The sequence below is a fragment of the Xiphias gladius genome, chromosome 3, assembly GCF_016859285.1.
Source record: "Xiphias gladius isolate SHS-SW01 ecotype Sanya breed wild chromosome 3, ASM1685928v1, whole genome shotgun sequence".
Classification (NCBI taxonomy): domain Eukaryota; kingdom Metazoa; phylum Chordata; class Actinopteri; order Istiophoriformes; family Xiphiidae; genus Xiphias; species Xiphias gladius.
This window is the reverse complement of record NC_053402.1, coordinates 23,116,182-23,138,484: the sequence shown is the minus strand read 5'-3', so window position 1 is coordinate 23,138,484 and position 22,303 is coordinate 23,116,182. Positions and strand designations below refer to the sequence as shown.

Here is a 22,303-nt window from a genome sequence, read left to right as displayed (position 1 = left end):
CCGCGAGGAAAACGGCCTTGTCGCGCGGGAACCCGCCGTGGGTTTCCGCGAAGACCCCGGCGTGAACGTGTCCGCGGAGGCCACACCGCGAAAAAGCACCGTCGTCACGGCCACAGAGAAGGAAAAATGGCCTTTCGTGTTTCCATGGTTTCCTATATTGCTACGTATGTCTGTTCCCGTTTGGGGCGACACACGATAAAAAAAACATCGATAAAACGCACTTCAAAGCGACGCGCTCTGCCACTTCCGAGAAAACATTAGTTCTCGTGGCTCTGAGGTTAGGAAACCTTTACAGAACTGGAATGACCGACCACCAGCCGATGAGAGAAGAACCAACGAGCATCCATTTTGATAACCCATTAATCATTACAGTCACTTCTCAAGCGACCGTGTCCTCGGTGCCGGAGGATTTTCAGCTTTTTTTCTTAGTCAAACAAAACAATCAATCCGAAGAACGGTGCCTTGAGCTCTAGGACGTTGTGGTGGGTGTTTTTCTATTAGTGCTTCCTCACATTTCGTATAATAACCGATCAATAAATCGCGTTCCCACTTGCGCAGATATCAGATACTGATGTTTGTCTCATAAGGGACGAAGTACGTGACATGGAAGTTGTGCTGACGATGGTCCTCTGACTGAAATGTTCACCTTTACGTCACCTTTCCCCCCCACATTTTGCACAAGGGGTTAAAATCATTATTTATTTTGCATTTACTAACTTTTTGTTTTCTTCAGTATGGGGCAGCTAAAAGACTGACTTTTTGTTTTTGTTTTTCTTTACAACTGCAAAGACACCATTGGAAACTTGCTACTTCGCTTGATCCTCACTGGTCATTTCCATACTACGTCAAAAACATCTGAAAGAATTAACCCGATGAAGTCTGATATAAACGTAAAATCTAAGATATACGCGTAACATATGTGAAGCGTGTGAAAACCAGTACAACTGGCCAAACAGCAGATAAAATGTTGGAATAATACACTATTAGAAAGGTTATCTGTTGATTTTTATTGATTGTGGATGTTGATTTTTTTTTTTTTTCTGTACATCTGATGCACCGACAGCTTTGTTTCTCCGTGAAACGTCCTAATTACGGAGTCTCATCCCATTACGGCGTCGTCCCGTGACATCCCGGTGACTCCTCTTTGTCCCGTGGGCCCCCATTCCTTCTTGTGATCTTGCCTTTATAGTTAAACCCGCGCAATGAGAAGACTGGCAGATTCGAAAACCATTTCACACGTTCCTTCCTCACTGGATATGTGCAGGAATAATCCTCCAAAACAAAAAACAAAAAAAGAGTGAAACATCTGCACCGGTAGGCTAAAAGCCATGGCAGTGAGGTTAAGTTAAAGCGATGCCTTTAAATGGACACATTTGACGGCTGCATTTCCCCCTTGAACAGACAAGGATGTGGCTCTAATGTTCGGTGGACTGAGGCCTTGAAGGGGAGAAACCTGCTGGAGAGTAAAACCCGCCGGTAAAGTATCATTCACTGCAACGGGATTTTCACTGTGACAAATGCAGCCCGGAGTCTGATAGGCTACACGAGGCAGGATGTTATGGTTTTAGTTCTTTTTTTTTTTTCCCCCTCCTTCCTGCCGAAGGAGCCCGTAAGAGCGACCTGAGAGAACCTCTGCCTTCGACTCTTAGCAACCACTGGAGGGAGACATGCACCTTCACAATCCTCCAAAAAAGAAGACACCGCGGACCTGCCAGCCATTTTAAGCTTTTAGGCTGAGGGCAGTGTCCGAAAAACAGAGCACCAGTAATGCACACCGCCTCACCACCCGCCAAGAGACAGATGCACTTGCCCACAGCCAATGTAAACCGCCATTTATCTGCTCATTGGTAACGTAGCGTTTGTGAAGATTGTGATCAACGTGAGCTGCCCAATGGGCCTAACATTTGTCTAACAATTACATTGACACGCGTTTGATTGATTGATCGTTCCAGGTAACTAATTTTGACCGTACTTTTGATACTACAAATCTCAAGTGATAGTACCTATCAGGAGGATTTCATGAAGCCATTTAGAAACCCACATCAGAGCTATTGAGAACCCTTAAATCAAAGACATTTGAAAGATTTATCTATTTATCCGCGTTTCTTATTGTACTTTTTTGTGTCTCCGTCTTGCGGTAAACTCCTTGTTTTTCCACCGGTGTCGGTCAGTTCCGTTGCTTTCCAGGAAGAGCGGCGTCCGCCGTGGCACAGTTAAAGGGAGAATCAGCTGTCGGTCAAAGCTCTTTCAACCCACACGATCGGGATTTACAGCCTAATATCTGCCGAGCATTACCTGCAAAAAAGGAGCGTGTGCTCCGTCGCGCTGCGTTATTTGATTTTAGCCATAACCAAGTCAGGACGGATGCTATTGAGCCTCGTGTTCTGAAAGTAAAACCTCTCATAATCTGCCTCTTTCACGGGAGACGCTATTGTGCTCTGATGAGTACAGCTCTGATTAAGATTATGAAGACGTATACCATGGAGACAATATGGGGATTTCAGTATAACAAAGAGGGTGGTGTCCCGTGGGGGAGGAGGGGCCGAGCAGCAGGGTTTCCATCTCTTTGCAGAGAGACGGAGAGAGACAGAGAGAGAGAGAGAGCCCCATTACGCCTCTCCTCCATTTCCTCTCTAAGGGACAGGAACCAAATGGACACATTAATAACACTCTCCTTGTCTGAGGGAGCTAATGGTGCCTTGAGTGCTGATTAAGGTTGGGAAGAATTGGGCGTGGAGGAGGAGTATGAGTTTCGTCCTCCTCGCTGGCTGCTGCTGTGAACAAACCGCAGCACAGATCCAGCATTTGGATTTTGGTTTTTTTTTCTTTAAGTGAGGGCTGCTGACTGGGAAAAACCCTTGAGCGCGCCTTGAGTTTGGTGTTTTAGATTCAATGCTTTGTGAAGGAGCATGATTTCTGCCTTTCGACATCCCCCGGTACTTTTGTCTTTGGGAGAGTGATGTGTGTTCTCTCTGCTCTGCACTGGGTGGATCTTACCGAAATAACCCCGAGCTAAAAACCCACGCTGCCCGTTTGGCTGGTTTTTAAATGGAGGAGCAGCCTCACAAAGAACACAACGAAAGTCATTTTAAAGCATTTTCAGTTTCTTATTTCACAAGCTTATCCGTCTTAAATGAACATGCAGAGACATGCTGAAATATAAATATCAACTCACAATGTCCATAGATGATGATAACTAGATAAGACGTACAGCATCATTACGGTGCAGATTTTAAAAGCCTCCTCCTCCTGTTGGAAGTGCTAAGAAATACATTTTCTACTCCGACAAAGTCCAGGAATCACTGCTGTCCATTCACAACACGACACGTTGTTTTTACCCCGAAGCCAAAGGGTGGACGGGAGTTTGTTTTATCTTCTAGGATTATTCCAATTTGTTCCAGGTTGTGCCTGGATTCGAACTGATCGCATATCCTCCGCTGAGGCAAAACTCCGAGGGGTTCAGGGGGCCAGAGGTTCACAGATTGGTGATATTGGATGAAGCTTCTGCGTCAGTCCCACCTGCCGGTTCCCCTTTCATCATCATGTGGCCGGTTTGACAGATTCCAGTCTCTGGGCCGGACGCAACTCGGTCCAGGTTCCCTCATGCTGTGATCACAGTGTGTCCTGTTTGCACAGGTCGAGCTCCTCCTCAGACACAGTGAGGTTCCCCAGGTACCAGAATATCCAGAAAACCAGGCTGAGGAAGATGAGCAAAGGTCCGGACAGCACGAAAAAGTCCCAGAAGCTCAGAGGTGCAAAGATCCCCACAAAGAAGAGGATGAGGCCGACGACGTCCAAAATCACAGCCAGCGACAGGAAGAGGATGGTGAACCTCCCCTGTTCCATAGCCGGGCCTGGCGAGACGGACACGTGGGTGTCCTCTGAAGGTCTGACAGGAGTGAGAGCAAGTCTCTCCAGAAAAGTGCTTCCCTGTCCTCGGGATCATTCTTTTTCACCAGAAGCACGCCTTACATTTCTCTCATAACTCAAGACTTAGTGGCAGGACTAGTATCCCAACACAACAATGGGTTGTGCTGATCGTCTATGGCAGCTGAAAGCCCCACAGTCCATCTTCATTCTTCTGCAGGGCTGACTTGTTTTGCACCTTTCATGTCATTAATGTGACACGTCACCCCATGTAACCTGCACGACAGCCTTGTGCACGTATACCATGTAGTCAGCCACCGCTGTGCTGGTGGCAACACGTTGCGGAGCCTCCTTTGATTAATTGCCATCTTTTATCAGATTGTTCAAAGCCTCCTCTGGACTTCACTCCCGGAGAATTTAGCCCGGGAAGTTTATTTGCCCTCTGTGTTTAGCTTGGGAGCAGCTCCACAGGTGGATACACTGCATTCAAGCCTCCCTTAAATATTTAATAATCCATGGTTCGTGCATCGCTACAATGACGATACCTATTGTGAGGTGAGCGTCACAAAGAGGAAATGCACGTAATGGAAGATCCTCTTTTAGCGCCTTGCTCCATCGGCCAAGCTGCCAGTGTTTGTCTCGTCTCCGCGGCTTTGACTCACTGTCCTGCCTGCCATTACCGCAGGTGCACAGAGCAGAGATGACTTATGTTTTATTTACTCTAACGCTCTCCCGAGCAGGACGAGAGTGACTTACGCTGTCCGTCGTGCCGACTGGCTGTTAGTGCTTAGTGGATATTGCGGTGTGTTATGCAGGTTTCCAGGTTCACACACACGATCCTGTGTTGAGGTGTTTTTTTTTAGGTTTTGTTTAACCAACATCACACCGCTGGGACAAAACCAGTCCGACCAGTGCGTTTGTTTGACAGCAAATCAAAGAACAAACACGGCTTGACTTTACTGTCTCGGGTAGCAGCTACAACTTGTATAGAGTGATGTTAAATGCACTCGAAAGATGTGACAAAGGACTGTTCAGACAGGAATATTGGCCCTTCCTGGTTGGACACAATGCACAACGCAATACAACAGACTTTCTAAGAAGGCCGTATGGTTGTGTGCTCTGTAGTTTTTTTGGGGGGGGGTTTATGGGGTTTTTAGGAACCTAGCGGGGAGTTCAGGCTACAATTACTTCCAAAGAAACTAACTATTTTATAGGCAGATTCTCGTATTTTGAAGACGCAAGATGCAGTACATCAAGGGCCGTATAAAACTAATGAGGGCCCCCTGGGCCAATACGAGCCGTGGGCCCTTATTGGCCATATGTTTCTCCCATTCTCTGTGCATTATTTAGTATTTAGAGAATCCGTTAACTCGATTAAGCAGGATTTCATTTAGAACAAAAACGCACCATACGAGCACAGTGTAAACTGAGATAATAAAGGCCCTGAAACTAGATTCCAGCTTAGGACCCCTCTACAAGACAGGGCCCTCAAGATTAGGTAACAGTGCAGGCGATGCCCTGAGGCTCTCATCTTTTCAGTTCATACCGTGCTTGAGTGGTTTTAACAAACATATCTGCAGTAAGTTAAATTACCACAAGCTGACAGCCGCATGGTGAACCTTGACACTTTGGGGCCTCTTGGAGCCCGGGGCCCCAGGCGGCCGCCCGCTTTGGGGATCTGGCTGGTAGTCAAGCTCTGCCTGAGTGAAAGAAAAGCTTCGACACAGAATGTGCGTAAAAAAAATACAACTGAACAGTTACATGAATACAATAAAATAAAAAATAAAAATGTATAGTAGTAATCATTCACTTTATGGGTCAACGATTTACACATGATTTCTCAATAAATATTTGTTGATTTATGTTCCATCGTATTCTTGCCTCTAGACCAATTTCTCACTTTCGCTATATACAGTGTGTGTATCTATATATATATATATATATATAGACACACACACACACACACACACACACACATACACACACTAATTGGAAGTGATCAATCGAGAGTACTGATCAAAACACTCTCCATCTGCCCTATAAATAGTACCAAGTCCTTTCCAGGAAACTTCCTGGGGAATTCTTGGGAAATTTCTGACCTGTAAAACACGTCCTCGTTTCTAAAGAGGAAAAACGATCACGAATATTTAGAGACTCTCTTTTCCGCGCGGAGACAACTTTGTCTGGGGTGCAGCGAGGGGCTTTAGAGCTCTGGGCTACGCGCACACAGGCCCATTTACAAGTACGTTTCTACGAAGGTACTCGTTCCGGACGGTGGTGGTGGCGGTTCACGTCTTCCTTGTCCGTTTCCACTTCGCTCTCCGCGGCAGGGGGGTCCAGGGAGTCATCGTACCCTTCATTGTGGTAGGCAGATGACCTGCCCCGTGTCGCCCTGCCGGCTGTGCGCGGAGGCGAACCCAGCCGGCCGCGGTCCCCGTCCGCGACGCATTTCACGCGTTCCTCCCCCTTCGCTCTCTGGCTCAACCTCGCGGATATTTTCCTCGCCAGCGCGTCGACCGCGCCGTTCCTCCTCTTCGGGCCGTCGTCCTCGGACACCTGGACGTTGCCCGCGTACCACATGAGCCAGCAGCCCAGGCTGAAGAAGATGGTCAGGGAGCCGGTGTAGATGAAGAAGTCGCCGTAAAAGCGGCCGTCGAGGCGCAGGTTGGCGAATATCCCGACGAAAAGCAGGATCAGGCCGACGACGTCCAAAGCCACGGCCATCAGGAACAGAAGCACACAGCCGCCCAAACACCTGATCAGCTCCATCGCGGAAACATCCCGGACTCTTTAGGCCTGCGTAACGGGAGGATGCTTCGCACCTTCCACCCGAGCTGGGGCCAGCGCACCTGTAGAGAAACGCCCCAAGGCAAGAGAAGGTAAACAAGGTGGTTCCCTAGGCCTCCTCACGCGGATTCAAGCGCGCCGACTGTCCTGTGGATCAGCCACTTGTCTTTCTCCTGTTGTCAGGCATTTGAAGAACACGTCCGAAATTCCACAACAATGTGCCCCGGTTCCCGTGATGCAAATGGCGCAAGGGTTGCAGAAGTTTTTAATTTGGTAGTCAAAATGATGTAAGCGCAGGGGTCACGCATGACTCAGCTTTGCTCCTGACCATGTTGCATCGGCTGGTTTTTGTTTATACACCAACAGTGGAGCCACATGTCGCCAGAAAACTATATTATAAACTAATTTTCATTCTATTTGAGCCAAATATCGCAGCTTAAGAACTTCAGGTCTGATGCTTTTACACCCGAGAGTCACGTTGCCAGTTCATTCTTGCGCCTCTCCGATGTAGGAGTGAGGCCGAATCAACATTTTTATGTAAACCTGTGCCTTTATTACATTTTCTGCATGTGGCTGTTTAGACGGAGACTGTGTAAAATGTCCTACAGATGATATGTAATGGATTTTTGCATCAGCTCTTGGTTGTGTTAAGGATGTGTGCATCAGCTAGGCCTCATGTATTGTTTTTGCTTAAATTGATTGATAAAGCTATTGGAGAAGTCCTCGGCGCTGTTGTCTCCGTGTTCTGTTTAGTTTTATAGATGTTTTAGGGCTGTAACTGGTGATTACTTTCATCTATTGATCATATTCTTGGTTAATCCATAAATTGTTTGGGCCATAAAATACCCATCACACGACATAGCCGAATGTTTTGTTTTTTCAGCTCAGTACCCACAGATATTCGGTCTGATATCTTAGGAAGAATTAGCTATTCACGTCAGAGAAGCTGGAACCAGAGAAATTTTTTTTGAGGGATAAATTGATTATCAGGATAGTTGCAGATTCATTCTCCGGTTTATGAAATAAACGGTTAATCGGCGAATCATCTCGAACCTGTTTTTTTAAGGCCCGTCGGGGTTGGGATGTCTTCTGTGCAGACTCTCTTGAAATCTGCAGAGTACGTACGGTATGTGGGAAAAGGTCGTCAGGTCAAACTTGGCCCGTAACATAAGTCTCGTGTGGATTCAGAGGTCGAGGGACTCCGTCTGGAGGCTTCTCGAATGCAGTATAGATGGTTGCGAAGGACCTATGAAAGTAACCAATAATCACAGTAACTGGGATATGAATTGACTTGGTAACTTTAATAATAACTTGATATCATCTAACACAAGTATTTACTGTAAAAATGTATATGGTTATCGGCCTCTGTGTCAGTCTAGACCTCGTTCTGTCAGGGCTGACGTTCAGTTTTGAAAAATCCTGCCTTCGCCGCGTTGAAGAAATTTGCGAATGTAATTTTGATATGATGAATTATGCGTGTTAATGTCATACCCGGACTTCTTCTGCTCTAGCAACAGGTACCAGTAGGCAGTGAGCATTTCATTCTGTACATTTAGATTGTTTATCCCGGGCCAAAGTCTGAAGCGTTACCCTGAATTTGTCATCGTTCATTTATTTGAATGAACTATAAATGAATTTGAAAGATGTTTCTGACTTAACCCTTTTCCTTTTGACTGTCATGCTGTTGTCCTGATGTAACTTAGATGCCAAAAATTTATATTTATTGATTAAAAATGCATCAACTGATTTTTTTCTGTTTTGTTTTTTGTGACACCTGGGGACAGCAGGAACAAGTGGAAGCTTTCAACACAACACTGACGTATTATCACCCTTTAAGTTAACGACAGTTGGCTAGTTTTAACACAAGCAGCATGTACGGCTGTGACGGCTGGTGGTAGGAGCAGAGGCAGGGAGGACACACAGGCAGAGTGGTGCGACGAAGGGACTTTAATAGAGTAATTGATGAGGGGCGGGCGGGCAGGTAACTACATACAAGTAGCTGGAACAGGCGTCCACAGCATGAGCAGCCCAAAGTGAAACACACACACACACACACACACACAGAGACGTTAGCAAACAATCCAGCAACTGACTGGGGAAACAGGGCTGGTGTAAATACCGTGGAGCAGATGAGAGAAATAGGGAACTGGTGTGTAGGTTGGCGGGGAGGTTCCAGTGACTGGAAATGGAAAACAGGTGAGCGGGTGGACGTGGAAACAGGAACAAAGTCCGGGGACATCTGGTGAGTGGGTGGAGTATGACAGGAGGCCAATAAAAAGCCGGAGACAGAAATCATGACACCCTCCCGGTGGCTCCTGAGAAAACTAGCTCATTAGCAGCTAGATGTTCCTCTGCGTTTGCCAGCTAGTCTCTCACCTCGGCCGTCTGCTCTTTGGTGGAGGACAGGTAGCATACAGTTGGTTTTATAGTTTGTTTTTGTTTTTGTTTTTTTGGCTGAAAACGGCTGCCTGCCGTGGCCAGGAATGACGCTATGAGATCGAACCAAAAACAGACCAGAAAAACCGATTCAGTGAGCCGAGAGGAACTGCAGAGTCGGGTGATCATTCTCTGTAGGTTCATCACTACGAGCTTTGCTTCTCTGATACATGCGACGAGCCATTCTTAATATAAGAGTATTGATTACAGCTGCTATAAATACAATCTACTCTTGACAGGCCGAGATCTCATTTTCAAATTGTGCATTTTTCAGAGTGGCTGGCACCAATAAATATTTATCGTCCCTTACTTCAGAGGCAGGGTCTGAAGGGGTTAATTAGAATTTCCTGCCACATGATATTTAAATCCCATGAAAATGTACTTTCAGGTCACGGAAGTCAGATTCTCTCTCTTTTACATATGTGCGAGGACGAGTGCGTTTAGATTCAAAGTTGCCTTCCCGGTGATTCTCTGCCACAGCGAGGGCTTCAGTGGATGCAACCTGACACACAGTAAACTGGGAACTAACAATTATAAGCTCTCGCAGCTTTTAATTATGCATGAATTGGCATATACTGTACCGCACAGCATTAGGAAATCCCCCTTGTGCACTTTTCCCTCATAAATATTCATTAGGGCAGTTTTCTCTCTTTCGTATCCCCATTGCTAAGTTGTGTGTAAATGTGTGAATCCTTGCGTTTTGTACAGCTCATTGTTTGCCGTGCACTCTCACCCTCTTTTCGACAGTCATGGCTATTAATGTAAACGTTGTCATGCACACATGAGACCGAGACAAGCGCTTGGTCTTGTCAATCCTGGTAAATCAGGGGAATCAATATAAACGTCACCGCCACGCAGAGTTTTCGGAATTCTTGTGCGAGGAGGCGCCCGTGCCGAAAAGGTCAATTTCAATTCAGTGTGGTCTTAACGTTGCTCGTTCGGGATTACTTCCGAGCAGGAAGGTTTTTCGCGACAGAATATCAACGCCCCGTGTCGTCACAGATTGAACATGGGAGGCCTGTAGTAGCTAAGGGGCCTCTTCATTGTCGACCGCTTCCTGTTCTCCTTAGTGATGGGGATCAGGACCACCCCCACCACGAAAACCATCAGCCCAATGGACAGCAGGGCGGGTCCCAGGATGTTAGTGACCTTCCTGCAGTGGCCGGCAAAGTACAGGCCGCTGATGATGATGCCGCATGCCAGGAAGCTGCCCCCGGTGGACATGAGGTGGATGGGGAACCAGTAGACTTCGCATTTGCTGCGGGAGGTCTCGGAGGTCCAGAGGGACTCGCTGCGAGAGAGGCTGAACACGGTGCTCTCCGTGCGGCTGGAGGGCGTCAGCTGGTCCCTGGACTGGGAGAGGGTGCACTCTCCCAAGGGGATGTTCTCTGGGCTGCCCGGCATGGCCTCCTGGATGACTCTGTAGGAGTAACGTAGAACAGGAGTCGGTCTGAGGATGTCATGCTTCTCTTACATATTTGCTCTTATACAAGAAAGTATAATGGGTGGATAATGTAAAATCTTTACCTTCCACAACTAACAAGGTATTAAGCAGGAGATAAAATGAGTGATACTGTCTTTACATCGCAAAAAAATGGAGAGAACTGTTACCAGGAAGCCATTGTTAAAGACTTAAATCATACTTATGAGAAAATGACAAAAGGATTTTAAAATCAGCATTGATTTGTTGTTAAAATGTGGACTTTTTTCTATCTAATAATGTCATGGCTGCATATTTTTGCCTTCTTGAATCACCTAGCTTGAACATAAACTGCTGTCCTTTCCACCCATTTGCAGCTGGGAAGCAGATCACACCAGGCACACACAAGTAAACAAGTAGACCAACACCTACCTTTTAAAATCTGGATCAACTTCCTTTGTCTTTATTTCTGAAGAGCCGACGATAAGTTTAAATCTCTTAACCATTAGAAAACATCCAGAAATCTGAGGCAGAAGCTGGAAAAAAAAAAAAATTCCACCCACCGTCCGACCGGAGAAACCAGTAAAATGCAATGACACAGATTCCCATTGAACAACCATCTGCCCACCCTCCTCTGCTCTCTGCACCTCCTCAAGAGGATCCTGCTACTACCATCCCCTTACCATCATCTAACATCGCAGACGGTCAGTCCTGACGTTGCATCCAGGGCGAGGAGCTTGCCTTCCGGTCCCCAGAGGATTCCCATAGACCCCAAAGCACTCAGGCTCGAGCCTCCGTCGGGCTCGTGAAACGATTTTGAAAAAAAACTTCTACGAGCAGCTCGGTCGTTGCCCGTTTGTGTAAAATGTCTGAAATTTCCCAGGGCTGGACAAGGAGAGGAAAATAATCTGCCTCAGTTGGCTGGTACTCTTTCCACACAAAGAGGAGCAGGGCAGGGCAGCGACTAGGAAATGGCCCTCTGTTAGAGCCGAATTGATGTAGCAAGCAATCACCCATACAGAGACTTTCCAATACAGCCTGATAACGCTGGTACGGCATTGATCCCAAAGTACCCCGGAGCAATTATTCGCGAGTTGTAGTTTTGTTTGCCGAACACGAGGTCGATGAAACCTGTGCAGCATAATTAACCCTCGGAAAATAGAGGAAATCGTGTAGAATTTTGGTCAAATTTAGGATGTTATTCGTCATCTCGTTATTCAGCTTCTAAAATGTCCTGCCTCAGATGCCTCGGATGCGGGGGCGGCGGGGCGGGGGTTGTATAACATTCCTGTTTCCATTAAGCGGCCCTGATATTACATTTGTGTCTTTGTTGCTTTGTGTGCTCTGTCGGCGAGACACAGTTGTCAGTATGAGGCCATTGATCTGAACATGATCTCACACTTTAACGGGATTACACTCCCCGGAGAAATCCGAGGCCCCCGAAGATGGCTCTTCAGCACCGCCACTTGTACTTAGTAAACACTGAACCCCCACCCTGATCTCATTAGATTACTGCTGTCATCTCTCTGAAAGGCACCACCGTACCATCCCGTGGCACAACAACTGGTGTGAGGAAACCTGCCAGTGCTCGCAATGAGCCACGTGACCCAGCAGAGGGCAGTGCTGGTATGTGCCTCGGCGCGCGGGCAAACGTTCGAACTCAGTTTGGCTGTGTCATTGACTTTTGGCGAAATCTTTCATACCGGGATCAGTTTAATTAATCGGTCAATTCCGTGGGTTTTTGTAATCACCTCAGGCTCCGGTTCCTTCTGATGTTCCGTATGGATCAAAGTCTTTTATTTTGCAGCCACGTGAGAAATTAATTATCCATTCCACGTAATGCCTTACAGTATCTTTGCGATTATGATGTGCCTAATTCTCTTTAACGGTCCATCTGAGTGGGCGGTTGATCAAAGTCATCTGAGGGTATTTTACACTTCTGAGTGAACCTCTTGAAAAGTGAGGTGCGGCTGTCGACCTCCATTCACCCTGTGCGTTTGATCAAGATGAGGTAGCATTTTAGCAACAGGCAGGATGTGATTTTTGGACCTCAAGTGTAGTGGGCGTAGCGTAACGTCCAGGTGGATGTGGGCATTTGAAGGAGGGGTGGAACAATCTGACAGTGAACCGATTGCTTGATGGACAGAAACGTAATGATCTTTCTAAGACACTTTTCTTGTGTCCCATGTGACGATAAATCGATTACCCTTGAGGTTTTGGACCGCTCATCGGACCGAACTACAGAACGCGCACAACATTTTTGACATACTGACGTGATCTTGGGCCTCAGGAAAGTGATGACCGGCACTTTCAGTTTCACTGACCAAAAGATCAGTCAAGATAAGCAAGTTGTGAAAATAATCGGATCGGCATATCATGGAAAAAAAAAAGCTTATCGCAGCGCTAATTTGAGGACACTGCTCATATTTCATGTTGATACTCTACATGCGACTCTCTGACACGAACACAGTAGCCCATCCGCTGAAAGACGGAGTAATGAAACTCATCTAAACAGTCAGCAGTTTGCAAAGCAGGCCGACCCACCTCACTCAATCAGTGATCACCATCCATTTATCTTCTACGCGGTTCAGGAAAAAATTCTAAAATACATTGGGCTTGTAGGACATGTAGAATTTAGGCTTGTAGAATTTATGTTCGGATGACAGCGTTGGAAACGTAAAAACGATTTTGCAGTGCCAATTAAAAAATGTTGCGGGTTTCCCAGACTTAAGTTTCTGCAGCCAAAGAGGATCCTGTATCATATCAAAAGGTGTATTATGTGACACGTCAGTGTTCAAAAGTTAAAAGTTGAGCCAGTGTACTGGTCAGCCGACACACAGGTATCAGTCTAATCCTGTTTGATAATGCAAACACAGAGGGCTGCCAGGGATTAGAGCTAATAAGTCTCATCTTGAGTCAGCACGCTGACTTTGGTTTGGCAGGGGTTTTAGGATTGGATTCAAATGAACTGTGGACTTTGAGGCACAGTGTGCACCCTCCGGTTAAAGCCACCAGAACTAAGATGCTCTAACAACTCCAACCCTTGCAGTTTTTTGAAGGCTGTGGATTAAACAGGAATACGTTTTGGCCAAATGAGGCCTCGCACAGAGCCTCGTTAACTCCTGAGCAAATATCAATAAAGCCCGTGCGGCAACTCATCTGCAGATATTCGCTCGTCTGCAGACAAGTCACATTTCAGGTGATACACCGCTGAATTATTAACACACACAGAGCCCCTTTCTGTACAGGTGACCTTGGAAAACTAATTAATCTGCTTTGCATATTTACAGCTTTTTGTTGAGTAATCCTAGGGGGGAGGGCAAGTAAACAACTGTAGCATAAAGGTTCTTTCACCCATGGAAACGCAGGGAGCTCTCTGATATTCATAGGTCTACTCCTCAAAGGACAGCAGCAGCCACTGATACTTTCACTCCGCTCAATGTCGCCGATCATGCTTTGTGCATTTAGTTTGAAATCTTAGTTTTCGCTTTTCAGATGTATCCGGCTTCCCCCCAACCTCCCCAGTACCCATCTTCCAGAGGAATATCCTGCGCTTTGGACTGATTCGACGATCGAGAGTTCACGAGAGGCATTATGTTCCTTCCGAAGGGAGCGTACAGCTCAGAGCAAGTGAGCACAGGCAGCCCCCGACAAACCGGGGCTTGTGTGTGCCCACGGTTATCCCGCTTCGCCGGGAGGTCCCGGTCCAAACGATGGCGCGAAGGACACAAAACTAAGGCCTCGATCAGACCCGCCAGTAGCGCCGTCTCAAAAACTGCCGAAAAGACACTGGTCTGGCTCAGATGTTGCTGCAGTGCTGCGTGTCCACCAGTAGTTCATACCACGGGCCAACGTATTGTTTAACAAGCCCTTCCGGAGTGCCAATAACATCAGTTGTAAGGTCCCATCAAGCCTTTTTTTTTTTTTTTTTCCCTCTATGGTGCCAGAGGCTTGAACTCTCCCCCCTTGGTTTTTGTGTCATGTGTGCAGCGCCAGCAAAGCAAAAATAAGGCCTTAGTTTCAAACCTCAGCGCTGCCACTGAAGCTACCACGCCGGCGATGCTGACCACCGAGTCACCGAGTGTGTTATGCACACAGAGAATGCTACGCCTTTAAAATTAGTCCGAGGAGCGAAATGAATTCTGATTCTCCAGCAGGATATTTCAACCAGCTCTCTCGGTATTTGTAATAACTTAAATTGACTTAAAAGTGGGTCGAACATGTTTAATATATTATCAACATCGAGGAATGGTAAATTGCCCTGTTAGTCGTACTCCGTCTCTCCGGGGCTGGTTCAGCTATAACAATCCTAAGGAACCACGGTGGAAAATAAAGCAAATCCCTGTCTCATATCAGGTTGGAGAACAAAGTAGTTGGAGGACAGATTAGGTAGGTCACTGCTGTTGCAGACAGCCTGCCGTCCGTTTTCAAAAGAAAAAGTGAGACGGAATGAACTGTATTCAAGCTTTCTTTGTTCATCCAGGATTAAAACCATGACCGACATGTAGGAAATCTGATGGGATACGGCTGGGGAAGGCTTACACAAATGTCCTCGCTGGGCTACCTAATGTGTTTGTTTCTCCGGGGGCGTCTCCAGCGTCCCTCCACAAATATTAGCACAGCGGCTAATAGATAGTAAACGAATTCCATAGCATTAGATGGTGTGAGAGAGGGAGATTACGAACAAAAACGAGTAAAATTCATTCTTTTTAGATGTCAATGAACATTAAACGGCTTTGACATGAAATAATGTTGTGTGATAACGTGTCTGTCGTGAAGTACGAGCAACAGAAGGTGTTATCAAATATGTGCTCGAGCTGTTTAGGGGGGATGTTTCCATCCACTACCGGTCCGCAGCAAGGAAAGCGAAGGCACGCTTTCCCCCCATCGCATTTCCGCGCTTTGGTGGTCACAGCGTCCAACGAGTATGAACATATATCCGTTTTCCTTAGCCGTCTAGTTGATTCAGGGCACTGGCACACAAACAGAGCACACAATACGTGCTTTCAGCAGCACCCGCGGTCCCTGAATGTCCCGGTGCCCGGGCCTTCATGACGTCGGTGGCCTGCACTTTTCCACCCCTGCAGCGGCATGTCAAAGACGTGGAAAGGCAGGCACTGCTAATAGATGCTGAGGGAAAGGAGAGGATGGGGAGTGTAAAAACAGATCAATAGCTCAGCCACATCTCATTTCTGACAGATTTGTTTTCCCAGTCTGATAATTGGGCAAAGAACAAAGTGTGCCATGCTCCTGTTGATCTGATGGTTCATGTTCTCGCTCTCTCTTTTTTTTTTTTTCAAGGTGGGGATGTCGGAGGTTGCTGACTGAAACTGGCCAGTGGACACGGAGGTGAGATCTTTGCTACATGCTGCGCTGACCATTATTTTTCCTTTTCTTCCACACAAACCTTTGGGAATCCTCTCTTTTACAGTATGATCACAGGCCAAATTATATGCTGGGTTGTTCATCCACATGTGCTGCTCCTTGCGACTCGGTCTTCAGATTTTCAGGAGCCCACGGTGTGTCAGAAGATTCCTCATACCCCATTATGTACAAATAAACCAGGTAAACACCCATTTGTAGCTGAAGGTAAATACTGGTATTTTTAAACCTTGATCTTATTGTCGTAATTCTGGCCGTTCTGACCACTGGTCACGCTAACTTTGCACTCGACACCACGATTATGGAGATCTGGGAAATGGGGACCCTGCAAGACAAAACCATACATCAGGGACAGCCCCTCCTCCGTTCTTTTGTCTTCCCTCTTCCATCTGGTTGGGCTCCTCATCTGTGTACTGGGGTCGCAAAGTTGTGGCTCATCATCGGCAACATAAATGTCCACCGGATAACCGGCACGTCGTCGTCGTCTTGAATTTCCTCGGAAGACACTCTCCAGCGCGACGACACGCTAAACCCGCAGAGGATCCGCAGGCTTACGCGTGCAAACACACTGACGTGTGCACACGAACGGGCAGCTGTTTAGTTGGCTGGCAAGCTGCCCCAGGAGTAGATGCCTACGCAGTAAGCAACACTAAGCCAGAGGGTTCATCTCTGTGGATACTTTTGGTCAGATTCAAACACAAGCTCAGGAAATAATTTTATGTAGGATTTGACTTTATTTGTAGGATTTAACGTTATTTGGAAAGCGGGAGGAGGCGAGTGCCTCGTGCACTGATGTATTTGTTTGAGTCGTGTTTCTCCAATTTCCCCAAGGAGGGCAGCAAGTTTAAAGTTAGTGTGCGTCGTTAGAATGGCCCATGATTATGAGGGCAAGAATAAGAATACCTTTCATTTTAGTTGCAGTGTTAGTCACGGTGTGATCATCTCAAATTCCTTTGTATTGAAGAATCGCCTGATGAAAATTTTGATGCATTTTCTACTGTAAGCACCAGCTCACCAGTTCAGTGTCCAGCTCACCGATGCCTCAACCTTTTCTTCCATATCTTACCCACTTGATGGTGTGATATTTTTATTTATTTATTTTTTGTAAAATCCCAGCCGGATGCAGCGAGACATGAATCGTGATGCGAACTGTGAAAAGGAAGCTCCAGAGAACAATGTCTGAGAAAATAACAGGCGTTTCAAACAACCTGTTAAAGGTAAAAGTGGGATAGGTGACCCGGGACCGTCCCCCGCCGGTCTGCATGAACGCGGCGCTCTGGGCGAGAGATCCGGCTGAATTAACAGGACACTGTCGTTGACGACAGAGCCCGTCTCCGCATATTGCCGCGAGCCTCAGCGGGTGAACCGCGCTCGCCGGGAGAGTGCACTCAACTTGAAATGAATAATTAGATGATTTTTCTAAAATGCTGATAATGAGTCCGCGATGAGTCACGTATTTGTCCCGTTTTGAATTAGAGAGAGGCCCTAAAGAGAGGGGGCCCGGCAGCAGCCTCTGGACAAAAACTCGGCGGAGAAAAACATGTAATTAAGATGCTGAAAGGGAAGCAAACACATTTTTTGTATTATTTTGCCTGATGCTGGCCACTTTGTTTACGTCACATTTGGCCGTCTGTAGCCCACAGAGCCCTGCGTGGTGAAATTATTTCTAAAAATAACAGCCTCTACGTTTCATTTCAGGCTCGTCACACCGCGCCCCACGCCACTGTCATCAAAGAGGACGAGTACTTACGTGACGTTGGCGCCATGCATTAAGGTCTTGTTTATGTACACTTACAGTCCTGGCCAGAAATGTATAAAAGACGGTGTATGATGCACTTAAAGGGAATAACCTTTTAACGTAGGCTATATGAAAGGGCTCCTGTGGCCCTTCTGTTAATATATACAGTCTGAACAGCGTTAAAGATGGTACAAGTATGGTATAAAAGTGCATTGTTGCTCCGTAAGCGAGCTGAAAGCGTGCATACTGCTAGGTGTATAATCATCACAGCCAGTGTAAAGGTCTCAGCATTATCTGCTTTACAGTAACACTTTCGTAGAACAACTCTGCTCTGCCGCTCTGTAACACAACACAGATCGAAGCTAGCGTATGAAACATTTGCCCGTTGTAGGTCTTCCCCTTGATAAAACGCTGTATTTCACACACACTGTCAGTAGGAAAGACACCCCCCCCCCCCGAGGAGCAGCAGTTCTGTTTCCTGGAGCACCGAGGCTTGTTGCCTGCGGTGGCACAATGTACAGGCGCATAATGACGTCATTTCTTACAAATCAGCTTTTGCATACTAACCCCTAGAAAAAGGAGGAACGTACGCCAAGTTACTCTAATGTAAATAAAAAAAATTCAGAGTTATGAGTAAATAACCCCCCACCCCCCCAAAACGTCCTCGTTGTTGCTGCCGTTGGAGATAGTGGGGCAGACCAGCACACACACACACACACACACACACCTACCTACTGACAAACCGACGCAGTTAGCGACTTGCTGGTGAACTCAGCCTGAGCCTCCAGCAGCTAAATAGACAGGTGGGTATTTTCTCAGGAGTGAACGTCGGACTCACATTCATCAGGTGGCGGCAAACATGACCCCGACTGGATGATAATCCCGTTACGTGCCCGCTGTGAAAGTGTCACATCAACTTGAAAGCGCGATGACGTGTCGGCGTTGTGTTCGCCACCCGTCTCTTTTCAGCTGCTCCGAAATCAGCTGTAGCAACTTTAACCGTATCCTGTTTATCGTCTATTATTCTGCTCTGTTTTAAAACTCTGTCTGTTTTCTGTTCTCCGTTTCTGTCCTAGTGTAACTGTAAACAGGGCATTGGGAGCAGTCAGCCTTGCCCGGTGAGAACGGACATAAAGGTCAGAAAGGGTAAGCCTCTTTTCACTGGTGGGCTTGTTATGCTTCTGTGAAAACGTGTATTTTTCAGCCAGAAATTTACTCCTCTCTACGTCTGTTTTTGAAACGGAGGATGTGATGCGTTTTACATAAAAGTCAAATACAAATACGAGGGGAATTTTGAAGTGTGGATTGAATTAGACGGTAGTCGTCGAGATTAGGAACAGCTGCGACTCAGGTGACCGGACAAGACAAAGCAGACAAAGCGACGAGCATCATCCACATCAAGTCAAATGCCGAGTTCACCGATTGCCACTGTAAATATTAAATGAAGATTTTTCTAATATTTACAGAGGGAACTGGATGCTATCTTGCTGTTGTGTGTCAGAAATTAAGGGGGGATGGCTGCAGACGGGCGATCCTGTGCTGCGAATATCAAATTTCCAAGATGTCATCTAAGATCACGTCAGGTTTTTAGAGCGTTTTTCTGTACACCAAACCCGGGCTCTGCACTTAGAAGTGTGTTGAAAAGAAATGCTGCAAGGAACAGATGTATTACTATTATTGTGATTTATTTTATTTTTATTTTTCCGGGTGATGAGCATTGCTCATCAGAAATTCAGGTACTTTACACAAGATTTAGTGATTAAAAGCACAGAGAAACACAAAGACAGTCAGAGAAAAAAAGGAAGAAACGAGCGATCTGGAAAAACTCGAGGTGACTGGCCGCTGTTTGAAGCCTTCCAGCCTCCAACTTCCAGCGTGTCATCTTCGGTTCTTCGTGATCCTCTTAGAAGCAATAAAACTCTAATGATGTCAGCCCTGAAACGAAGTGGAGCGCTCTTGGTCGAGGTTACAAACCGAGTGAAGTAATATACAGACTGTTATGAGAGACTCTGACATCTAATTTCAGATATAAAGAGGGCCTGGCTTCCTGAACCATGGGAAATAAGAGCAATCTAACTGGGGTCAAAGGGATACAGGCACTGCAGCCGGACGCCTATCTATGATTGAGATTTCACAATCAGTGCTCCATAATGCCGAGGTTTCCACGGCGACCGGGCTGCAGCGCTGCCTCGTCTTTGCTGAAGCGCAGAGATCACAGGTCAAGGCTTAGGCAGGTGTCATTTTCGATGGAGAAACCCTCTGGCAGATGTAATATCAAAGTAGTGGCTGGAGTTCCTTTTGAAATGCCGCCGCCCCTCTGAGCAGAAGGGACCAATCGATGGTATTGATCCACACGGCCATCAGCAGTAAGGAGGAGATCCCGCGGTCGTATGGGGAAGTATCGCGGACCTCCCCATTTCGTGTGTGTGCTGAGCAGACTCCAAGACGCTGACGCTCAATGGCACTTTGATGGCCGGGGCTGCACAGATGTTCAGACCTAATCAAGATAAATGGGAGCCTCCTGCCGCATGCTGAAAAGTCAATATGGGGGGGGGGGTCCGACTGTGGCACCTGGAGAAAAACTCCCCCGTTGAGCTCTGAGGCCTCGCAGACTTTAGATTGCTCCGAGGAAACAGCGAGGAAGAGACTCACAACAGGCGGCAGTTGGCAAGTTTCCTCCTACTCGGCTCCGATTCGGCAATTTCAGCTCCAAGCGCCGAATCTCCCAAGATTTAGAAAAATAATGGGGGACATCATTCACCCATGTATGCTCACTGTCACTGCTACTTAGGAGTAACAATGTGCAACATCCGGTGTATCACAACTGTTTTTTTGCAAACTTAAAGGGACAGAATACAAAATAGCACATGTCAGTTTCACATCACGTGTCCATTTTAAAACCTGTTTCTCATTAAAAAAATAAAATCAAATAAAAGGCACATCAGAGTATAAATGTTGGTTTTTGACCTTTGGGAATAACATGAATCCCATTTCACGTGTGATCAGTTCACAAATAGCAGACGTGCAGATTAGGATGAAAAAGGTGACGGTTACAAAACTGACTTTTAAAAGCGCCGACCCGGAAGATCTCAGTCCTGGTGGATTCGGCGACAGCTGCAGTTGCTGGTGGTAACAGCAGATGTGGTTTAATACTACAGGGCGCGGCACTCCGGGGGCTGCAAAACAAAGTGCTGTCATTTTAACGAAGAAGTCAGGCAGTAATTGGCTTTTTTCCCACAATTCTCTGAGCTGCGGTGATCTGATTGTATGCTGCGCACGGCCTGAGTCCGCGAAACGGCGGGGCACAGTGGAAGGAGCCGGTTACCTCGCTGAGCAGTCGGAGGCGTGCAGCCCTTCAGCGAACAGCTCGCCGTGGCCGCTCCCGCCTGATCCAGACCGACCCTCTGGCCGAAACTGCCCCAAACGACCCTTGTCTTGTTTTGTGGACGCATTTTTAATGAGCGGTGGCGGTAAGGGGCTAAGCTCACTGGCAAACACGTCTACTACTTCATAATAAAAGTCAAGTCATGTCTCGCAAGTTAAATGCTTTTAATGTGAAGCTGCTTGGCATTAGCAGTAACTTACTACAGCTTTTTCTTCTGGGAATGTCGCCAGAGCCCAGTTTGAAATACTGCGGATATATAAATATTGCAATACTTTCATCAGTGGGTCGTAGGCTCAGTCACCATTGTGCCTCCTCATTCGGCCATGTGCCGTGTTTCTTAGGCTTTCTCTCAGGTCTGGGCCTTGTTTTTAGTGGAACAGCCCCCCCCCCCCCGCATACCCTCCTAAAGAGGGTCGGGTAAAGGCGCACGTGCCGTGTGGCTCGGAGTTATTCGACGGGTGAAATGTAAAACATCACACGTGAAAACCTACATTTCTTGTTGTCCCTTGCTTTCCTGCAAGGGACAACACTTGGAGTGAAACATGTGAAACAGCATTTTACAAGATTCAAGCGCAGGTTTACTGCGTGTGTTCTTGGACATTTCAAAGGTGACGATATCCCTCATGACACGATGATAATTTCACATTTGAAATGGCTGAATACAGAATGTCCAAAAACCTGTGTTGAGCACTTTCTTAACTAAAGGGGGGGGGGCACCTTTATTCCTGACTGTTTAACAGGTGGAATAACACACGACAACAACCAGGTCCTAGATTTATCGTGATGTTACCGTTTCCTGTTTAGTTTAGAGCGTTAACATTTGCAAAGACCAGCGAAATGAGCTCATCTTTTCCAGTGACGATGGGGGGAGAAACTCAGACGTGCACATCCCTTGATTTAAAAACTGAAGCCAACTACGCCCGTAATTTACATGGTCAGGTTAAAAAAAAAAAAAAAAAAAACCCAGAAAATGACAGACTTCACCTTTTAAATAAACACAGTCGTTATTCAAACTGCACCCAGCACATAAAGGCTCTAAGCTTGGACTGGGCTTATGCCGCCCGTTTTTAGTTCCTGAAGCATCTCAGCAGCCAAGACGGACAGAGAAGTAGGACCTTAAGGATTCCTGCTTTAGAGACTGTCTCCAAAAATACAGCAGCCTCTATTATGCACTTGGGCGTGTTCCTTTTTTTCCTAAACGTCCAGGGTGAAATATGATGTTGCAGTTTACCACCGAGGCCCTAAATGTTCGCCTCGCGTGCCGGGTACGGCATTATCCTTAATTTTC

The 22,303-nt window shown here is 46.7% G+C and overlaps 1 protein-coding gene and 1 long non-coding RNA gene across 2 annotated transcripts; one reads left to right on the top strand and one right to left on the bottom strand.

The window, feature by feature from the left end:
• The first annotated feature begins 8,960 nt into the window (after positions 1 to 8,960).
• On the top strand, positions 8,961 to 20,472 carry LOC120806743. The gene is made up of 4 exons (XR_005709730.1): positions 8,961 to 9,060; positions 15,812 to 15,859; positions 18,707 to 18,776; positions 19,657 to 20,472. It is a non-coding gene; the product is annotated as an uncharacterized LOC120806743 (long non-coding RNA).
• LOC120806738 (phosphoinositide-interacting protein-like) lies at positions 10,087 to 10,494 on the bottom strand. The gene has a single exon (XM_040158125.1). The coding sequence runs from the start codon at positions 10,492 to 10,494 to the stop codon at positions 10,087 to 10,089; it is 408 nt and encodes a 135-aa protein (XP_040014059.1).
• Positions 20,473 to 22,303: the final 1,831 nt, after the last annotated feature.

What these genes read in the sequence shown, in the direction of transcription:
- LOC120806738 (XM_040158125.1), bottom strand. Translation starts at nt 10,494, where the DNA reads ATGCCGGGCAGCCCAGAGAACATCCCCTTGGGAGAGTGCACCCTCTCC.